The 22,512-nt window shown below is 41.5% G+C and overlaps 2 protein-coding genes and 1 long non-coding RNA gene across 8 annotated transcripts in view; 2 read left to right on the forward strand and 1 right to left on the reverse strand.

Moving 5' to 3' along the window:
- Positions 1-314: 314 nt before the first annotated feature.
- On the forward strand, positions 315-906 carry LOC143174996 (uncharacterized). Its single transcript, XR_012999548.1, has 3 exons — positions 315-597; positions 659-690; positions 761-906. It is a non-coding gene; the product is annotated as an uncharacterized LOC143174996 (long non-coding RNA).
- A 52-nt stretch (positions 907-958) lies between these two features.
- LOC116433906 (uncharacterized) lies at positions 959-2,149 on the forward strand. Its single transcript, XM_031992529.2, has 4 exons — positions 959-1,157; positions 1,224-1,721; positions 1,822-1,956; positions 2,013-2,149. The coding sequence occupies exons 1-2, from the start codon at positions 1,003-1,005 to the stop codon at positions 1,648-1,650; spliced, it is 582 nt and encodes a 193-aa protein (XP_031848389.1). The 5' UTR covers positions 959-1,002; the 3' UTR covers positions 1,651-1,721; positions 1,822-1,956; positions 2,013-2,149.
- Positions 2,140-22,512, reverse strand: part of Mob2 (MOB kinase activator 2) — an 84,061-nt gene continuing 63,688 nt past the window's right edge. For 3 of the 6 annotated variants that reach the window (XM_076371424.1, XM_076371425.1, XM_076371423.1), the window contains exons 2-6: positions 19,972-21,595; positions 6,353-6,607; positions 4,955-5,079; positions 3,305-3,532; positions 2,140-2,759 (exon numbers count right to left, since the gene is read on the reverse strand). In XM_076371424.1, coding sequence (XP_076227539.1) covers positions 2,689-2,759; positions 3,305-3,532; positions 4,955-5,079; positions 6,353-6,607; positions 19,972-20,153 — 861 coding nt within the window. In that variant the 5' untranslated portion in view covers positions 20,154-21,595 and the 3' untranslated portion in view covers positions 2,140-2,688. The remainder of the gene's footprint in view (positions 2,760-3,304; positions 3,533-4,954; positions 5,080-6,352; positions 6,608-19,971; positions 21,596-22,512) is intronic. The other 3 variants (XM_076371426.1, XM_031992395.2, XM_031992387.2) reach the window with 1 other exon arrangement.

Below are 22,512 nucleotides of genomic sequence, written 5' to 3' on the forward strand. Positions count from 1 at the left end.
GTTATAAAACGAATAAAAGGAAAAATGATAAATTGTTCATGTGTTAATCGTTATTCCATTCCCTTGGCTTCTCGTCGTCTTCTTAGTTCTGATATATGGGAAACAGTTGAGTGCTGTTGATCGTTTCTGTTGGCAGAGTTCAGTTCTGTTGTGATTACTGTTACTTTGGTTTTAATTTTGTTCAGTTCGTTTTCAGGAAATGTTCATTTATCATGGTTTCCGCGGATGATTATCCTTGCGCCGATGAGACTGAGGCTTCAAACATATCCTCCCTGCAGTCTGATAGCTGTGGAATCGAGACTACTGCCAAAGAATCCCATTCTGAACCTATAAACAGAGATGGTAACAATCTCCAGGAATATAGTTGCACGTAGAGTCTGATTCTAGAGGTAGTTTGGAAATTCAATGGTGTACTTGTTAAGTTAAAGAGTGTAAATGTCACAAGTTGCATTCAACTGTGAACTGGGGAGATCCTGCTGCTGAGCATTGTGAAAGGGCAGACGCAGCGGAGCAATTACCTAAGAAGGAACCATCGAATGATCAGCAGATGATACAATTGCAATCCACTATGCCATGTTTGTGCCATGCTCATCAAATGTAATGCAGGTATTTTCGTATCGTGTGACTTATCCGTATAGTAATACTCACTTTCTTACAGGGGTTGTTCTTTACCGTTAAAATACAAAACTGGTAAGTGGTTAAGCTTCACGAAAAGTACAATAGTACCAGGAAGATGGTACAGATTCTAACTATTTTCAAGGCACGTCGAGTCCTTTGCCTCTTTGGTGTCCCTTCAGATGGAGATGGCCAAAGAAAGAGTACTCAACCAGGGAAGATAAGACGTACAAAGTTAAATTAAAACAAGAGAAGTGTCCTCATTATGCAGAGGTACTGTACGGAGGATAATTTCTTTACCTGCTTCAAGTTATTCTTTCTTTAGTATAAGTATACTACAGAAGAAAGTGTTCAGTACACTGACATACTTGTTTTACTCAGCCTTTCATGTGCTGTGAAATATCAGAAGGTATACCAAATAAGAGGAATACGAATGCACCTAAAACAGTGAAACCATTGAAGTTCGCAGAGAAGCCAAAGGCTGAAGAAGTAAGGACAATGGAAAAAATTGAGATCTATTATTTTGATCATGGCAATTCTGCGTAAGTGTGATCAGAGATTACTCAAAAAAAAGTGTTTGTAACTCAGTGGTTGTTCATTTTGCATAGATATTTCCGGACAACTGACTCGCCACCGATTTTGGCCACGGAAAAGTGTGCGGAGAAGACCGATCAAGCGGCGACACGGTTCTGGGCTGAAATATTTGGGACAATTCACATTGGCACCGCGTTTGTCACAGCGTTCATCCTGCAGCTCATTCGTTTCGTACTCTATAGCATAGTCAGACCACTCACTGTAGGGGTTCTGCAAATGTTTGCAGACTATTTCATAAAGCCCAGTTTGTCGATTATATTTAACGCAATCATACAACCGGTCTTAATATTACTGTATAACATTGCGACGTCTTTGAAGGACCTTTGCGAGCCCATTGCAGAGGCAATTGGTTTATTTTTAAGGGAGATTGCTAATTTGTGCGCAGCGATTAGAATCGTTGAAGTCAGGCAGAATAATTCTCCTTCGGTTGCTTGCACTTGATAGGGAAACTTACATTTCTGTAGGAAGAATTAGGTTCGCTGGACTATTGTCTTCCTCTTATGAGAAAAAAGGTACGCTTTAACATTAATCTGATTTTATACCTTGTCGCAAAGCAGAAGTAGGTAGAGAAGGTGGATGTCTGATGAACTCTGTTCATTTTGGTGACTTCAGCTTGGTTCGGAGTAACTGGATGGATGGATTGAGACAAGAGGAAACAGATTTTAAGGAATCTGAAACTCTTTCGCTGGAAACAGTCGCAGGACCAAAATGAGATACCAAAAGATACACTTCATAGAAATGTGTACTGTAAGTATAAATTAACGATTGTTAATTTGCTGTACCTGATAATATTTTCATCACAGAATGGGATAAAATGGCTTCATGGTCTTGCGCTTGGTGGTTGGTGATACTTCAGGACTGGAAAAGAGTGATATGAAGTAGACGGTGGAACGATTGATGTAACTGAAGAGTTGGAACGAATATAACACATGCCTTAACACCAGGTATATATTTGGTATTACTTTAACTTTACAATATTATTATCGTTTCATTCGCTTTGTCTCATTTATCTTTTTTTTTTTACAGAACAAATTATCTCTTATAGCAACTAACTTTGTCAATAATAATCAATAATCATCCTTCGTCTCTTCCGTATATCTTACTGTTTAATAAATTATGTACAATCTCACAAACAACAAACGGAGGAACCTAATTACATCATGTAGTTGTTGTTCACACTTCGCTATGTACAGGTACTACTGGTTTTTACAGAACTCTGCGCTTTCGCTCCACCTGCGTGTGGTTGTTCATCTTTAAACTTTGTTTGCTCGCATATTCTATGTTTTCCTTTTTCTTTAAAAAAAAAGAAAGAGAGAGAGAGAGAGAGAGAGAAAAAAAGTGGAGGAGAAGAGGAAAGAGAAAAAGAGAGAGAAATAGAGGGAGGGAAATAGAGAAAAAAAATAAAACACGGTGGAAAACAAACGCCTATCGTCACCTAGTCTCAGGAACTGCAACCTCTGGCTTGCTGTGCATTGCGATCTAGGTGGCTGTGGTCGGAGTCTCCTGGATGGCTAAGGTTTGTGAAGGCGCAGATGATGATGTCGAGTCACCTGCAATTGGGGAAACATTGTTAGCCACAGCAGAATGTAATTAGCGACAACAATAAAGTACAAATATGTTTCATAATCGTACAATTCAATTGTTTCAATTACTATAGTCATCTTTAACTGTCAACTACTGTTGACCCTTTGCCAATTACTAGATCCAAGATCCTAGATTCTATATTCTATATTCTAGATTCTATATTCTATATTCTATATTCTATATTTTAGATTCTAGATTCTAGATTCTAGATTCTAGATTCTAGATTCTAGATTCTTTTTTTTTCTTCGTACACGTTCGACTTTGTCCAAGCGTTACGAGGGTAGAAGATCTGCCAAATTTCTTTTTCGACGGCTCGATTTCCGTTTTTAAAAGGGAAAGCCAAAAACGAATGTAACAGTGAATAGAATTCCGGTAACTGGTAGATCGTTCTCAGTTCCCATTGGCGAAAGAGACTGTTCCTGCGTTGCAGGGTGCAATCGTCGACGGTTGACGCAACGTCCGCGGGAGGGTTGCATAATAATATCGACCGGCCTGAAGCGGCCGAGCTTACCCAAGAGGGCAGCCTCTAAGTCTCCCAAGATCTCCGTTTCCTTGGGATCGATAAGGTTGAAGCGTTGATTAAGGAGCGTGAGGTGGGCGAACACACAATTGAGGTGGGCGTGCAACCCCAATAGTGCTACCTCTCTGAAGTGGCAGTGGTAAATGTGTGCCACCACGTGGTACAGTAGCCGCAGGATCTTACGCACTATCGATTCGAACGAGCTAGGAAATTCATTTGCTGGAACATCAAGGAAACCGAACGATTAACGCGATTATTGTTGCTTCCGTCGGGGGCCCGCGGCGATTCGTTACGGATAGCCCCCATCGATCGGGGCTTTCTGTGACTCGTCGCTCATTGTACGCTGGCTGCTCAAAATTACTCGATCAATTGCAACGCGTCCGGGGCGAACTGAACCGTTCATTTTGGAAATTACTTGACACGCTGCGCGACGGTTCCGTGGTAATGAGCGGTTTTTAGTGTGTTAATTGCTAGTTCTGTGCTAACACGTTGACTGTCATGGAAAACATGAGAGTTTTATGTATTAGTTTTCTATTGCAAAGATACAAAACAAGAATCATTAATTCTCTATAATAATAATAATAATAATAACAATAATAATAATACCAATAATATAATTATTAATTCTTTGATATGAAAATTCTTATGTTACCCTATTAACTGATTATTTGCGTTATGGAAAATTTGTATTTGAAATCAATTATCTTGAGTCATAATTATTTTTTTGTAATTTCAAAGCTTATCGGTGACCACTGTGACAGTCAAAGTGTTAATGTAACATTGCAGAGATATGTGTAGCGTAAATCCAAAGAAAATTATAATATGCTTTAGAATAAAGGGTAACTCCTTCTGTATTCCGTTAATTAACCACTGAATGGTTTCTCTCCTCTTCTCAAATTCGATGTACAATATCAAGAATCTCTTTATTACAATGCCTTATGTACTTCACACCATTATGGCAGAGAAACTCCAATTAACAGTAGAACTACCAGCAGTTAAATCGACTTTTCTTTATCTTTCCATGGAAACTACAAGAGTACAGTTGTTGAAGGAAGAAGTTAGGAGAGAGTTGAATGGTTCTAGCGTTAAAATTACCATGAAGTTTAGTACTCAACAAGTATTCACGTCTTAAAATGAAATAACACCAAAAATAAAATAACAGAATAATTTATGTAAAAATAAGACGATTGAATATAATTTTTCCATAGAAACTAAAACAGTAAAATTGTTGAAGAAGTCAGAAAAGGGTTGAATAGTTCTAACGTTAAAATTACCATGAAATTTAGTACTCAACAAGTATCCACATCTCAGAATAAAACACCAAAAATAGAACAACAACAGAATAACTTAGATGGAAATAAGATAATTCGAACGATCGAGTATAATCGACTTTTCTTTATCTTTCCATAGAAACTACAAGAGTACAGTTGTTGAAAGAAGTCAGAAGAGGGTTGAATAGCTCTAGCCTTAAAATTACCACAAAGTTTAGTACTCAACAAGTATGCATCTCAGAATAAAACACGAAAAATAAAACAACAACAGAACAACTTAGAAATAAGCTAATTCGATCGAATATTTTTGAACAGCAGCGTATATAGTTCTCTCCTCCATTTTCCACCGACAGTCTTCACGACCGCTTACCATATTTCGTAGGAAATATAGTCTCGTCGCTAACGGTGCGTTGTGTAAAAGTCATAACATAATCTATATACTGTGGCGCTGCCACTCTCGTTTTCTTCCCCTTCTCGTCGAACCACAGATACGTTCTGAAACAGATAAGGACGAGAATTACTCGGCTGTGTAATGTCGACCGGACGGGCCAACAAAGGGAAAAACAGACGGAGCACAGAACAGAGAGAGAAAAATAGAGTGGGAGGGGGAGTTGAACGAGGGGAGAGCTGTTCAAAGAATGCTCTTTAAAAGCCTTCCTTGCCTCTTCCTCTCTTTTTGTTATTGTCGAATCGCGGAGCACAGTGTTCTTAGCCCCTAGAGTTTGCTCCAGTGCGGGAGAAAGGCATCGGGGGAAATTCTCCGAAGTTTCCACGATAAAAATTCGCCCTTCGATGGAAACTTCCCTTTGAGACTTCCACGTCGCGCATTAGGCTAATGAACTAATTTCGACATCATGCTGTGGAGAGACTTCGTCGATCTTGTGCCCTTTGTAGGTTCAACCCTTAACTTTTACCCTTTAAACTGAACCGTGACCTTTAACTTTCGACTTTTATCCTTCGAATGGAATTTCTAAGTTTCTATTGATAGGGGAATCTTTGAAGGGAATCTGTTATATTTTACATTTGATACAATATACTGAACCGTGACCTTTGACTTTTATCCTCTGAATGGAATTTCTAAGTTTTCATTGATAGGGGAATCTTTGAAGGGAATGTTTCTTCCATTTTTGAACATAAACATGGTAACATTTTCGGAAGCACTGGTGATTGAATTTTTCACTGTATCCTGACCTATATTTTAAATTTGATACAATATACTGAACCGTGACCTTTAACTTTCGACTTTTATCCTCTGAATGGAATTTCTAAATTTTCATTGATAGGGGAATCTTCGAAGGGAATGTTTCTTCCATTTTTGCGCACATTCCATTATTGCGACGGACCGGCGATGTTTGGAAAATAGTGCGACTGCGTTTAGAAAATCTCGATTGGCTGAAAGAATGCGAGGAAGAGTGTCCGGAACCGAGCGACTGGACCGCGAGAAAAGCGTGTACGCGACAGGTCTCGCGAATTTTGACTATGGACGAAAGATGCGAGAAGGGTGCAAGGGTGAGAAAGTCAGAGCGAATGGGGGTGTGTGTTAAAAGCGAGTGGGAACGCGTGCGAGAACATTTTGGTGCGTGATAGAGTCGTGTGTTGGCCTTCGTGGTATTAAGTTGTATTTTTACGTGTCGTCCATATTGTTTCCTAATTCTATTTTTACCGAAGATCCATCTTTTCAATATCTATAATAATAGTAGCCCCACTATATTCTTGGGGCTCGTTTGGGATCACTATAATATTATATTCTTTGACGAGAACGCCGTACCTTAAACCGGGACCGGTCATGTCGGGGCAGCCCGTCATGGTGCAGAACTCGGATATCGTCCCGTAGACGAGGTTGATGTGATCGAACAGTGCTAGGGTGTGAGAGGCCAGCCACTCGTTGTAGTCAAGACCGGGCGGCAGATCGACCAGCATCCTCAGGTCCAGCTCGGGCAGCTGCCTTTCGAGGGCCGCCTCCTCGAGGTACAATTTCGGATCCTCTGTAGTCCCCGCATCCTTCTCCTTTCGTCGGGCTTTTCTACGAACAGCGGTGAAATCGCTCGTTTAGCATCGAGACACGAGAACCCTTAACCGTTTCAGTGCCGAAGCGCGATCGTGCTTCTCGGTTGCACTAGCTGAGTGCTGGCTATCGGTTCGCTGAATCAAAGCAAGCTTATCTATTCGTCTAATTACTAATTCTTCTTTTATTTCTACTGGAGAACTGAATGATACTTTTCTATTTTCATATAGAACTGTTGTAATACGATCGTTCCATTTAAATTTCCATATAAAACAAAAAAGGGTCATTCAGTTTCTCAGCGAAAGAAAAATAAACAATTAGGAAGATGCATAGATAAACCTGATTTAATCCTGCCTAAAAATGGCAAAACGGAGCGATCATATTACAATAGTTCCATACAAAAACAAAAGCGTCATTCAATTTCTCAGCGAAAATGAAAGAAAAATCATTATAAAGACGAATAGATAACCTGATTTAATCCTAATCGAAAATAGCAAAACGAAACGATCCTAGAAACGAAAGAAGCTCGATCGCTCGTCATTCTTCGACGGCATTCAAACGGTTAAGCTGCCCCATGCACGCTGGAACAGCCATCGCCACAATTAACGGGTCTAAGAGTTTCCCGCAGTTTCCTCGAACGCGACGCGTCTCTGGAAACCTTGAATCGCTCGGACCCATCGATTGTACCGATATCTACCGGCGAGTTTCATCGTGCACGGGGTTCTTTGCTGCGGGGGTGGCCGCGTGCTGCTCTAGAACGCTGCTGTCAAGCGGCAAAGCGAGCCATTCGCGTCGTGCAGCGTCTCGTCGTCGGAAATGTTGTTCGTACGAGCCTCCCTAAGGCGGCGTGCACACGAACGGACTCGATCGCGGCAGCAATTGTCTCGGAGCAACGGAGAAACAAAGCTCTCCCGTCGCGCGACGAGGACAAGAGAGCCTCGCGTCTCCATTCGGCCGAAACAATGGCGGCTGCGACGTTCACCGGCGAGCCGCTCGTGTGCGTTTCGCCTAAAACCTGCGCGCGACTGCGATTAACCCTTTGCACTCGGAAAATTTGTCACTAGAAATGTTCAATTTATCTTTATGAGATGTGGACGACGTCTTTTGAAACTAATTTAACCCTCTGTAGGCCCATGTAACTTTGAAATCACGTATCAGCACACTGGCATCTTGTCGATTTATTTCATTCTGCAGTGGTGAATAGAATTAAGTGATCAGTTAACTTAAACTTTCATACACTCAGGTGTGAAAGTAACGTCATTTTGTTATAATCATGGACAAAAATTCGGCCCATAGGGTTAATGAGGAATCTATTGATAAAATAAGGGGAAGAATGGTGTTTGATTTCCACGTCACGTATCGACGGATTAAGCTTAATGTTAAGTATGGAATTTTACAATTTTGAATCGAGTGGTGACTGGCAGCTTTCGAGTGCAAAGGTTAAACGAACCGATTTCTTTCAATCTGTTCCGCGGAGGAAACGGGTTCGCCTTCGAATTAACACTTCGACTGCCAATTAAACACTCGAAATACAGTTGAAATGAGTTTTCTTATTTCTTTCAGCTTTCTTATCAGCAACTGCAACTAATTTGTATAACATTCCTTCGATCTTTTATTTTCCTTCTCAGTAGAAAATTTGGATGTGTGGAGAATCTAATAATTTTCAGCGCCTTCAAAGTGAACGAGGCTTCGATTCGCCGGGACGAACGCGATAGAAATTTGTCGAACTGGACGTCCCTGGCAGAAGAGGCGGGGAAAAGTGGGAGGGGACTAGCCGCTATGAAAACGCATTTCCCGGGGCTCTCGAGCGAAGGAGAAAAATAAAAGACCCGACGATTCTGTGGCCGCGGATCCGACACGTCCCGTTGCAAAACGGAGCCTTTAATCTGTGTTTCGAGCGCGCGCTATCGAACACCGGGATCAAGAAATCCGGCGCATCTAGAGCGCGAGGAGCTCTCGAGCCGTGAAGCGGAGGCGTGAAGATCGTTCGCCGAGATTAGGAAAGAAATCCTCGTGGTTTTGTTTTGCAACCGAGAGGATGTCGCGGTTGAAGAGCTGTTCGCTGGAGAGACCGTTGCTCAAGGTCAGTCGGTAGTTACTCCTACTACGGTCTTTGGCTCCGCCCATTTTCCCTTTGCCACGCCTGTTGGTGCTTTTTTGTTGTTTTAATGTGGGAATGAGATTATAAAGGGAATTCGTGAGTTTCTGCGAGTAGAAGGATTTTAAAGTGGAACGAATCAGTTGGAGAACTGTTTGGTACCGCCCATTTTTCATTTACCACGCCTACTTTCTCCTTACCACGCCCTTTTTCTTTTCGCCACGCCTACTTTTCCTTTCCTGACTATTATTGATATGTCTTTTTGTTGTTTTAATGTGGGAATAAGATTATAAAGGAAATTCATGAGTTTCTGCGAGTAGGAGGATTTTAAAGTGAAACGAATCAGTTGGAGAACTGTTTGGTACCGCCCATTTTTCATTTGCCACGCCTATTTTCTCTTTACCACGCCCTTTTCTTTTCGCCCCGCCTACTGTTACCTCTTTTCAGCTTCCTAATATAGATACGAAGTAAATGTTTGGAAATAAATTCACGGGGATGACACATCCATTAGAGTTTAATGAAACCTTTGTTACGATAACTTGGCCAATTGGAAGGTAATTGAAACACAGATTGGATAAATTAACCGTGGTTCTATCGTATAGGAGTTTCCCGACAAACTCGTAATGGCTAGTCCGCAAACAGAATTATTTCCAGTTGATTATTAACTACATTAAATGCATAATTAGAATTTAATAATCGTACCACCGGCGGAGCTAGTGGCCCGCACATTATTTTCTCCAAAGGACCCACAGCGACATCCTAAATCCCCGAACAAAGTAGGAATTACACGACTCCCAGGACAAGGGAACCACGAATCTCTCTTGCTCCCTGGTTCTGCGGAATTATAGGAGGATCAAGGAATCCTCTACACGAGGGAAGCGAAACGGAACGTGCGGGCAACGCCTAGCGAATCACGTCGACACGATTACCATTAGAACCACCGAATTCTAAGAGACTGACCGAGAAACAATTTCCTTCATCCTCTGCACTCGAGACGTGACCCTCAGTCACCACTTGATTCGATTTGTAAAATTATAAATTCTTGTATATAATATATAAAAATTATTTTTATATATTTCATATAATATATAAAAAATATATAAAATATATAAGAAGTATAATATTAAATATCAAATTTTATAGTTCTACTGTATGAAATATATATGAGTAATATGAATACTTTATTTCCCAGTATTACTATCGTAAAGTAATCAGAATACTTCATTCAAATGATAAATCAATTCCTAAACCTCAAACCGAAGTACACGAAGCTTAGAAAAAGAAAAGAAGAAAAAAGGCAACTAAGTACACACAGTGGTGTCTCATTACAACGTTTAATTCGGTGCAACGAAAATCCCGGCGTTGATAAGAAAACTCGGCGGGGCGCAATCGAGCGTATTTACCCTCGCGCGAGGAGTTCACCCCTACGTGACTGGCATCGAAGGGGGCGAGAGCCGCGGAACGTAATCCCGGAAGCCGGTGCGGCGATCCCCGAAGTTTGTTCTTCCCATTGATTCCGGCGAGCGGGGACAACAGGCTGCCGAACTTCGGGCTTCGCTCGCAGCGGCCGGTAATTAGCCGGATATACGTGACCGTTCGCTGTCCAATCGCGAAGTTTCGCGCCGCGGCAAACACAAACAGGACGTGATCGCTCGCTGCGGACCCTGAAGAAATCGCTCGCGCGATCCGCTATGGTTTTGCATCGATAATTAACACTCTTAGCGTTCAATAACGAGATATACTTGTTGGCAACACTTACGAAAAGTGCCAATAAATTTTTATTTTGCAGCAACTTGAGAAATATTGAAATATAGCTTTGTTCCTCAGTGTTTATCTCGGAAAATGGTCGAATATTTCTAGTGAAAAATGTCCAAGTGCAAAGGATTAATAGAATTATGTTAATTATATTGAAATATTGTTCCTCAGTGTCTTTATCTTAGAAAATGGTCAAATATTTCTAGTGAAAAATGTCCAAGTGCAAAGGATTAGCAATTATGTTAATTAGTAAATAGTAGATATAGAATTTCTTTGTTTTTCAATAAGTTATTGAGTTTGAAGTGTATTTGGTGGATTGTGAGGAGAAATTGATAGTAAGGGGGTAGTTAGAGTGTCGGCCACCGGTGACCGACAGTAAGTTAACGTTTCAACGGTTCTGAAATATTATCTGCAAATTGTGAATGTAATGTTACGTGGTCTGTTCGAGTTTTCTATTGAAAACGGAGTTCCATTCTGTTCGACTTCCGCCGGGCACGGGGCCTATCGATTGCCGAGCGGACGTATCGATAACATTGTCGCGACACGTTATTCGCGACGCAAACAGCCCTCTCGCCCGATTCTCTATCTTCGATTATAGGCTCGTGTAACACGTGACTGCCGCTTGAAATTACATCCCATTGATTTCGGCGCAAACTGCCGGCTAATTATCGACTCCCGCCGACGCGATATCGTTCACGGTGAATCGATCCGGTCCGGTCGGACGGGAAATTACATTCAGAATAAAACGGTGACCGCTCGACAAATCAGTGGGCATAGGTGTTCTGTGATATTTGAAATGACTTTGGAGGTTTGGAGGTTTGAAGGTTTGGAGGTTTGAAGGTTTGAAGGTTTGAAGATTTGAAGGTTTGAAGACTGGAAGGTTTGAAGACTGGAAGGTTTGAAAATTGGAAGGTTTGAAGACTGGAAGGTTTGAAGATTGGAAGGTTTGAAAGTTTGAAAGTTTGAAAGTTTGAAAGTTCGAAAGTTTGAAAGTTTGAAAGTTCGAAAGTTCGAAGGTTTGAAGGTTTAAAGGTTTGGTAATTTAAAGATTTGAAAATTTGAAAGTTTGAAGCTTTGAGAGATTGAAAGTTTGAGAGTTTGAAAGTTTGAAAGTTTGAAAGTTTGAAAGTTTGAAGATTTGAAGATTTGAAGATTCGAAGATTTGAAAGTTTGAAGATTTGAAGATTCCAATATCTAAAAATTGCGAAATTTGAATACCTAAAAATGTTTAAATTGAGAAAGTTGAATGCTTGATAATTTCAATATTAAAAAATTGAGAAATCTGAATGCTTCATAAGTTGAATATTAAAAAATTGAGAAATCTGAATGCTTCATAATTTGAATATTAAAAAATTGGAAAATCTGAATGCTTCATAATTTCAATATAAAAAACTAGAAACTTGAATATTTAAACCTTCAACAATTCAAACATTTAAAATCTGAAGTAATTGAAAATTCGATCTCCAAGAAAGTAAATTTCAAGAAAACTGCCACGGTTAATCTTCTATATTTGGTTGGCAGGCGAAACATTTCTGAAACAATTGACGAGGGAAGAATCGGATCCGCGAGGATCAGGTCGCGTGTCGACGAGAAACAAATTGCAGGGCAACGCGTAACTCGAAAAAGCAATCTCGTTCCGGGACGAAGGACAGCATTACGCCGGCCTAAATGGAGTTTACTTTAGAGACAGCGCCTCGTTGCGATTTTCCCTGGCATTTCCTCACCCCCTAGCCACCCACCCCTCTCTTCCTCTGCTGACGACGAATTTTGGAACACGTTCAAGCTCATTAGCCTGGTATCGCTAATACCGCTGCGAGGCAATATGCTCCTGCGACGTTACCGCGTTTCGCGTCCAGTCGCTTCTTCATTTATCCGTGAACTATCTGCAATCGAGCAATCGCTTGTTGGGACACTTTAAAACTGATCGTCGATAACTAATTGGCAAATATCTTGTAGATCGTTTGGTATCTATGGTCTTAGCTTTTCAGGGTTTAGATGGAATATCGTGGAATATTTGGATGTTTGAATATTTGGATGTTTGAATGTTTGGATGTTTGGATGTTTGAATGTTTGAATACCTAAGTGTTTGAATGTTTGAATGTTTGGATAGTTAAATGTTTGAATGTTTGAATGTTTGGATAGTTGAATGCTTGGATAGTTGAATGTTTGGATATTTATACACTTGAATGTTTGAATGTTTGGATAGTTGAATGCTTGGATAGTTGAATGTTTGGATATTTGGACACTTGAATGTTTGGATATTTGAATGTTTGGATATTTGGACACTTGAATATTTGAGTACTGGAATATTTGAATATTTGGACACTTGAATATTTGAGTATTGGAATATTTGAATATTTGGACATTTGAATATTTGAACCTTTGAATCTTTGGATATTTGAATATTTGAATATTTGAATATTTGAATATTTGAATATTTGAATATTTGAATATTTGAATATTGGAATGTTAGAATTTTTGAACACTTGAGCATCTTAATTTCTGATTCCAATTAAAAATCCGAAATTTGGATACCGCACTAAATAAACCCATTCCTTTCAACTCGATTAAGGAATTCAAAAGATCCGTAGATCCACAGAAATTCCCAGCGGCGTTCCCTAAACGGAAGAAGCCGCTGTGATCGCGGGTCTTCAGCAAACTCGAAAATGTTTCGGCGCACTCGTGGCCGCGTAGGCGTAGACAAGTGCATCGCCTCTTCGCCTGTCCGCTCGGGTGTCTCGTAATTAGCAAGTTTCCAGCGAGCAGCCCGCGAGATTGCGGCGGCGTTTCGCGAACTGTATCACGTCCCCCGGAAAAACGAGCCCTTCGCCCCGACCTCGCGCACAGACCTAATTTACCGCGAGGGAGAATTCAAGCCGGACCGAAAGCGTTCTCAGATTTATACACGGTGTGTCAGCGCTAAAAGGTACCCGACGAATATCTCTAATATTCCACGTTCAACGAAACTTCACCGTTTGTTACATAGACATTACATAGACGCCTGTCAGTCGCCATTCGATTTGCTACAGAACAATTATCAAATATAATATTTTACACGTTCGCTACCAGCGTCACATATTTCTGATGACCTTAACCCCTTGCATTGCAACTCATGGTGAAGATTTTCAACATGATTCAGCGAATTCAAATATCCAAACATTCAAGTGTGCAAACATTCAAATATTCAAACATTCAAATATCCAAGCATTCAAATATCCGAACATTCAACTGTGCAAACATTCAAATATCTAAGCATTCAAATATCCGAACATTCAAGTGTTCAAACATTCAAATATTCAAATATTCAAATATTTCAATACTCAAATATTCAAGTGTCCAAATATCCAAACATTCAAATATCCAAGCATTCAAATATCCGAACATTCAAATATCCAAACATTCAAATATCCAAACATTCAAATATCCAAGCATTCAAATATCCGAACATTCAAGTGTTCAAACATTCAAACATTCAAATATACAAATATTTCAATACTCAAATATTCCAATACTCAAATATTCAAGTGTCCAAATATCCAAACATTCAAGTGTGCAAACATTTCATATTTCCCGCAAAGCAGCGACAAGTCATCAATTACAAAATTCTCTCAATCAACATAACGACCAAAAGCTAAAAAAGTATCTTCCCAAACGAAAATTGAACTTCATCTCTATTCTCCAATGAAAACCACGTACGAGCGAAGTTATTCCGATTCCGATCGATATCACGTTCGCCTTATTGCAGAATTCCACCGAGAAGCTGTATCTTTCCAATGATTACAGAAAAAGGGATCGGGAACGAGTCGTTTGTACCCGGCCGACGGTTCCAGCGTGAAACGCCGCGAATTAATCGTTCGTAGGAGAGAAACGAATCGGAAAAAGGAAAGAGTCGCCGAGACGAACGCGAGAAAAACGACTCGACTCGTTTCTGCTTGATTAAAACCGTTGAACGCGGGAAAGTTGGATCCCGCCTCGACGCGGCCGATCGAGTTATGCCCGGATAAAGGGGCTTTAATCAATTAACTTTCGTTCCGCAGGAAAATCGCTCGAACGAAGAAAGCTACGATAGATTAACCCTTTGCGGACGAAGATTCTTCGAGATACGCAAGATCTTCGGCAGAAGAAACTGAATGATGTATCAATTGCCTGAATAATAGAGAAAGAAGCTAGGAGTTGATCTCTTAATAATTTGAGTAATTAATTCGTTCGTTTGCGAGTCTTCGAAAAGGAACATTCATTTTTAAACGTCGACATTCGACGATTCTTACAGCTTCGTTTGATACAGTGGAATCATCATGTTCTGTGTTTAATTAATTATCAAGTTTCACATGTGGTACACGTTAATTTTTGTAACAAAATATTTTTAAGGGACACGTGGTCAAGAGTAGCAAAACGAGAAACGATATCGAAATGTATAAAATTGAGAAAAAGAACTTGAATATAACTTAATGTTTTATTTAGAAAATCAATGTAGTTCATAAACAAAATATGACCGAAATTTCCGTGGCACGTGTTAACACTTTTACACACAATGTTGAAGTATCAATTAGGAGATAGAGTGAAAATCTCGTAATTACGCGGTGCCGGCGTACAATTAAGTTAATTTGAAAAAGCACCATATGTATCTCATCAGGAAGTTTTAAATTGTAAAGACTTTCAAGTGAAAATATGATAATATCATATAGTATGAAATATTTGATAATTTCGTTATATCGAACAAAATGGCAACTGAGAGTCCTCGAAGAATTCTGCTGTGGAATTGATGTCCAGAACTTAATTAAGGAGAAACGATTAAATTGAGAAGACAATTTTGAATTAAAATTTCAAGTGTCTCTTCAAGTGCAAATATATATAATATTATTTGCAAGAATAATGTATAAATTATAAAACACCTTTCATTTCAATGTTCTTGCACATCATGCAAAATTTTGTACGAAATATTCGATAATTTCGTTAAATCGAATAAAATGGCGACTGAGAGTCCTCGAAAAATTCCGCTGTGGTTCCTAAATAATCTAATAATCAGAAACATTGCGAAAATAGAAGCACATAGTTTAATAATAATTTCCCAGTGATATTCAGTTTAAATTGCCTGTCGAAACGAGAACGCGATCAAATGAAAAGGAAACCCAGAAAACACAGAAAATCGACAGATATATTAAATAATTCCATTGAATCGCGTTATTGGACGTTTGTCTGGTAGCGTTTGTAGTATACGAATGTTTCCGAATAACCGTCACGTGGTCGAGTGAATTGTTAATTCGAATTGAACAGTGCTTGGGACATTCGTCGGCTGCGACTCGTGAGAACGTTCTCTGACGGTGCCGAACACCGACGAGCGTTTCGGGTTTTTCGAGTTTCCGCGTTCGTGTGCGAACACCGAGCCGCCTAATCAGCTATCTGCCAGTCAAGAGGAACTGCTATATCGCATGCAAAGTAACGAGAGCCACAAACGTTCAGCCACGTCTACGTTTCCCGAGTGCGACGGGGAGACCGTTCTCCAAGCTACGGAAGCTCATGCCACGGAAAGGGAGACGTTGCTTGGCGAAAACTGGTCTGATACTGGTTACTCCTGTTAATCATCGAACAATCGGGTAACTTAATTGTTTTCGAACGAACAATGCAGATAACGTATAAATGTTGAAAGGTGTGATACTATATGAAACTACAGAAAGCTGTACGAAATTGTGTGAAACTATGTAAACTTGTGTAGAACTATATAAGAAGGTGAAATAATATATAAAATTATATAAAACTATATAAAACTATATAAAACTAATAATAAATATAGAACTAAAAATTTGGGATACTATATGAAACTACATAAAGCTGTACAAAACTGTATAAAACTATATAAACCTGTATAGAACTATATGAGAAGGTGAAATAATATATAAAATTATATAAAACTGTATAAAACTATATAAAACTAATAATAAATATAGAACTAAAAATTTGGGATACTATATGAAACTACATAAAGCTGTACAAAACTGTACAAAACTATATAAACCTGTATAGAACTATATAAGAAGGTGAAATAATATATAAAATTATATAGAACTATATAAAACTAATAATAAATATAAAACTAAAAATTCGGAATACTATATAAAACTACATAAAGCTGTACAAAACTGTACAAAACTATATAAACCTGTATAGAACTATATAAAAAGGTGAAATAATACTATACTATAAAAATTAGTTACAGTTGACAGATTAAAAAATAACCTAGAGTGCTAAGGGTTAAATGATCTAGAAACAATGATGTTTGTTTTTCAGGATATTTAACAATCCAAAAGGCTTGATTACATAGAATCTTTGTTTTCGATAATCCTGAGTAATGAACGTTAATACGATGTTAGCATTGTTCATTAATAATCGGATCGATGATCGTTCAGCCAGTTCTGACCAAGGGATCGTCAACTAAACAGCAAAACACATTCAGTCACCGCTGGGACGCTATTAGTCTCCCCGTAACCGCTAATCTACTCCGATCTAATTTAACCTGTTAACCGGGCAGGACGAGTTAACTCGTCGGTTACGTACGTCCTGTGTCCTTCGAGAGTGTGCCTAAGGATCTCTTACACCTAATCACACTAATGTCATCTACGGTGGTGTGGATCACATCGAACAACGCGAACAACATGCTCGTACTCGTCAAAGAAACTATCTTTTTAAACGACTAATCACCGATCGAACTAATCGTGTTCAAAGAAAATTACAAAAAATTAATGGAACATTCCAAATGAGAGTATGTTCGTGTGACGTCAAAGTGTCATAACCGCGACGTATCGGAAAATGGTGAAAAATTTCAAACGAAACTCGACGGTGCTCTATGCATCGATGTTTCCGTAATCTTCCCGTGAAGATCGCGACGCGCGTCCGCGCGAATGGAATCCGATGCGATCGAATATTAGGTTTGTTGACCCGGAGGTCGAGCGTTGCACGCCGGACACGGCAACGTCCGATTCCGACGGCGGAAACGTCGGCGCGGCCAGTTTCCCCGGCAAATTCGCCCGATCGCCTCCGAATTTTTCCGAATCTTCGATTCGCCGGTTTCCGTCGAGTCGGGAGAAAGTTTTCGGTTGTTCGATCCTTGCACGGCGATTTCCGTGAGCCGAGAACCGAACGGTTGCTCGGCGTCGCATGAAAATGGGGAATGACGAACGGTGAACGTCGAACAACGGAGAAACCCGTTTCCCGTGCGTGATCGGTGAATGATGCCATGCAGTAACGTAATCGATGAGTAACAGCCGGCCATACATAGAGATGGTACGGAAAAGAGAGAGACGGGTGTAATTTGGCGTGCTGGAAACGGCGACGTAATCGGTGTAATTGGTAGTATTGTGGAAGAAAGGTCATTGGGAGTAGTGCTTTGAGACTGGGAGTTCGAGTTGGGGGATTTTGAGGTGGGATTGGTTATTGAAATTTAGAGAAATGTCAATTGGTGGTTAATAATTGAAACTGCAAGAGAATTCAATTCAAGATTGATAATTGAAATTGTGAAAGATGTCAAGTCGAGATTAATTATTTGAGCTCGATCAGATTTCGATTTAAGATTAATAATTGAAATTGCAAGAGATTTCGATTTAAGATTAATAATTGAAATTGCAAGAGATTTCGATTTAAGATTAATAATTGAAATTGCAAGAGATTTCGATTTAAGATTAATAATTGAAATTGCAAGATTTCAATTCAAGATTAGTAATTGAAATTGTAAAAGATGTCAATTCAAGATTACTGACTGCAATGGTGAAAGATTTCAATTCAAGCTTAATCACTTGAATTGAAAGCTTAGATGTCTCCGCTAGAAATTTCAATATTTTTTTCTCAGAATCTTCCAAAGAGAGCTTAATCACCGATTGCGCAGCCAGTTCCAGCCAACCCAGATTACACGGCACGTGATCAACGTGTACAAGGTGTCTCCATAAGAAAGAATTTTGGTTAGTTTTTCGATCAGCGGCCGACAATAGAGAAAGAGATTGCGACAGGAGTGGGAGAGCACGAGTCACTGCCTCGAGAAGCGACGCGTTCCCGCCGGAATTTCATTAATCCAGGGATGTCCGATGCGAGCAACAGCGAAACTGAGATCGACGACACGTGTTTCTGAGCATGGCTACTTTCGCGTCGTTCGTCTGGCAAAGCGGAGAGAACTGATTGGATTCTACTCCTGTATCCTTTTTCTTTCAATTTCTGGTTCACTCTGACTACTCACACTCTTTGCTTATTTCTTCTTTTAGTCAGACTTTACATTCTACTCAGGTATTCCTTTCTCCTTTACTCGCAATTTCCAGCTGCTTATAGCCTTCACCTTCTACTCATGAATTCTCCTCGAGTCTACTCACAAACTTCACTTCCCTCTACTCAGGTATTCCCCTGTTTTACTCACACATTACTCCTCTCTGCTACTCACAGATTCTTTTCCTTTCTGCTCATAGATTTCTCCTCCTACTCATTCCCCCGTTTTACTCAGATATTTACCTTCTACTCATAGATTCCTCCTTTCTACTCATAAACTCCTTCTACTCACACAATTTTTCCCCGAATATCCATGTTTCTTTGCTTACTCAAGTATCACATCATTCTTCTCACTACTCTCCTACTCTGACAATCCTTCGCCTCCCCCAGCTTCCAATCAAACACATCGTCCCCTCCTCCAACCTTCTCTAACCACGCCCATTCCACCGACACCTCCCAAAAACAATGCAATCAGCTTTGCCAGAATCGCAACCGAAAGAAACCCGCCTCGACAGGTCTTTTCTCAACTTCCGCGCCACGTCGGACGTCCCTGGCGCTCTTTCGTTAGAGGACACCCTGCTCACGCGGCAAACAACAACACACACACGCCCGCTGACCGTCGCAACACTCGTAAAAAGACGCTCGTACAGCCACACCCACGCAAACAGAGAGATCTAGGCGTGATTGGAAGTTCAGACCGTGCGGCGAGACCCCGTTTAACGCTGCCCCAATTAACGCTGATTCGATCCCGTGACTCGATGTGTTCTTGCCATTAGAAACTTGTAATCAACAAGATGGCGCCTGTTACAGTGTCGAAAAGTGGCTGCCTATCGGTAGAATCAGATGAATCTTATTTACTTCTCTTTCTAATTATTCATTTATCTTTGTTATTACCCTAAAACTGGAAAAACGTAACTATCGCACTATTCAAAATTTGTGTTTGTAAAAATAGAAAAGCGCAATTCAGTTTCTAACTCCCAAGGAAAGAATTTTTTCGATTTCGCATTTTTCGACCGAATTTTCGCAAAAACTCGCGAGACTCGAACGGTTAACGAAAGAAGCATTATCAAACGTCATCAACATCAACGAAGAACCTCGTTCCTCAACCCTGAGACTCGAACAATCGAACATCGGCGCAATTCGTTACGTCTAAAAGCCAGCTCGAAGTGCAAAAGGTTAATCCGAAGCGAAAGACTCGGCTGCCGTCGGGTCGCGCGCAGCGTTAATCGAGGTGTCACCTGACGTGTGTCCGTGTATACGTGTTCTGTGTGTGTGTGGGACTCACGCGACAAGCTCGCCGAAGAACCTGATCTTCCTGTGGCAGGTGTCGAGGAGGGAAAGACGCGAGGATGCGTTCGAGCCGGCGGCGGCGCCGTGGTGGACCGGCGTCGGCGGCGCCGACAGGGTCGAGGACGTCGAGGCGGAAGAGGAGTCCTGGAGAACGACGCGCGCCGGTGACCGCAGCATCGTCGTCGTGGTGATCGTCGTCGTCGAGGACGATCTCTTCGGCGCCCCGTCCTCCTGCCCGAGGACCTTTTCACGTACGCTCGGTATGCACCAAATCTTGTTCGGTTCTCATCGAACACCGGGCGGGACACCTGCGTTTATGGTACCGCGCCCTGATGCTCTTCAATCCAAATCCTAAATCCCCTATCCTCTAAACCTAGGCAGCTTCTGGGCTAGCCGAAACCTAGCCTGCTTCTAGGCTGGCCGTTGACTTGGACAGCTCTTCGCTAGCCAGAATCTAGGTAGCTGCTGGGCTGACCGAAACCTGGGCTGCTTCCAGGCTAGCCAGAACCTAGGCAGCTTCTAGGCTAGCCAGAACCTAGGCAGCTTCTAGGCTAGCTTTTGACTTGGTCAGCTTCTAAGTTAGCTGTTAACTTGGACAGCTTCTAGCTGTAGATCTAGGCAGCTTCTAGGATAGTTGTTAACTTGGATAGCTTCTAGGCTAGCCAGAGCCTAGGCTGTTTCTAGGTTAGCTGTTGACTTGGTCAGCTTCTAGGATAGTTGATAACTTGGATAGCTTCTAGGCTAGCCAGAGCTTAGGCTGCTTCTAGCCTAGCCGTGGACTTGATCAGCTGCTAGGCTAGTTGTTGACTTGGATAGCTTCTAGGCTATCCAAAGCCTAGGCTGTTTCTAAGCTAGCCGTGGACTTGGTCAGCTTCTAGGCTAGCTGTTGACTTGGATAGCTTCTAGCCGTAGATCTAGGCAGCTTCTAAGCTACCCGTGGACTTCGACAGCTTCTAGGCTAGCCAGAACCTAGGCTGCTTCTAGGCTAGCTGTTGACTTGGGTAACTTCAAGGCTAGCTGTTCACTTGGATAGCTTCTGGGCTAGCCAAAGCCTAGGCTGTTTCTAAGCTAGCCGTGGACTTGATCAGTTTCTAGGCTACCTGTTCACTTGGATAGCTTCTAGGCTAGCCAGAACCTAGGCAGCTTCTAGACTAGCCGTGGACTTCGACAGCTTCTAGGCTAGCCAGAACCTAGACTGCTCCTAAGCTAGCCGCGGACTCGGCCAGCTTCTAGACTAGCTGTTGACTTGGACAGCTTCTAGCCGTAGACCTAGGCAGCTTCCAGGCTAGCCAAAAGCCAGACAGCTTCTAGGCTAGCCCTGAACCGCGTACAGTCTCCTCCGGTTGTTCGTCACTGTAGACCGTCTAAGTCCCTTAGCTCCCTTCTCAGAGCATCCTCTTCCCTCGCTCCCTTCTGGCCGATTGTTTCCTCGACTTCGACGGGGACTTCGTGCTGGACTCTTCCGTGTCGCGATCGATCGCCGCCATCTTCCGCTGCTCGGTGCCGGGCAGCTTCCCCTGGAACCGTTCGCTGAGAGGATCCTTCTTGGAGATGATCTCGAGTGGCTTCACCGGGCTACGTCCCTCCTGGCTTCCGGCTCGCTGGGATCTTCGAGTGTTCTGGGGAGCAATCGTTCAACCGCGTCTGCTAAAGATATATTGCGTTTCTTCGGGGAACGGGTCGCGGACTAGCGCGAGAATCGTTGTCTACTGCGAGTGGCAGTTAGGTGGATGGTCTTAGGGGTGCGGGGGCGGTCGTTTAGCTTGGCTCAATTTTCGCTTTCTAGCTTTTTCGGTAGTATGCTAACGATGAATAGGACGTCATCGAGTGACGATTAGATTGTTGGGTAGTTAGATAACTGGGAATATTCTCTGATATTGTTGCTTTTTGTCGGACGTGTCTGCTTTGGGTGAATTTTGGCTTTCTGGCTTTTCTCGGGAGTATGCTAACAGCGTTGACTAGAACGTCATTGAGTGACATTGATTAAATTGTTGGGTAGTTAGATAACTGTGGAATATTCTCTGATATTGTTGCTTTTTGTCGGACGTGTCTGTCTTGGGTGAATTTTGGCTTTCTGGCTTTTCTCGGGAGTATGCTAACTACTAAGTATGTCAATTTGTTAGATACCTAATATCTAGATGACAGTCTGACGTAAGTATTTCGATATCATCCAATAATCCGTATCTTCGACTCAAAAGAATAAGCGATACACGAAACTGAAGATTTTCGTAGTCATCGTGTTAATTGGATAAGTATATAGACAAACGAACAGAATGGAAACGTTTCGAGATGAAAAAGGGGCGGAAAGGTAACGAGAAGCTCGAAAGTGCTTCTGATTCGGAGGGAAAGCCTGAGAATGGGAATGTGCCACGGGGACGCGATCTCGATCGAGATCCCAGGTCCGAGAGCGAGGAATTTTTCGAATATTGCGCTATTGGCCGGACGCCAAACGTTCGGACGGCGCGGCGTGACTGTCGCTGATTGCCACGGTATCTTTTCGCAGGATCGGAAACGCGACAGGCATGTCCCGCGCCTG

The sequence above is a fragment of the Nomia melanderi genome, chromosome 10, assembly GCF_051020985.1.
Source record: "Nomia melanderi isolate GNS246 chromosome 10, iyNomMela1, whole genome shotgun sequence".
Lineage (NCBI taxonomy): Eukaryota > Metazoa > Arthropoda > Insecta > Hymenoptera > Halictidae > Nomia > Nomia melanderi.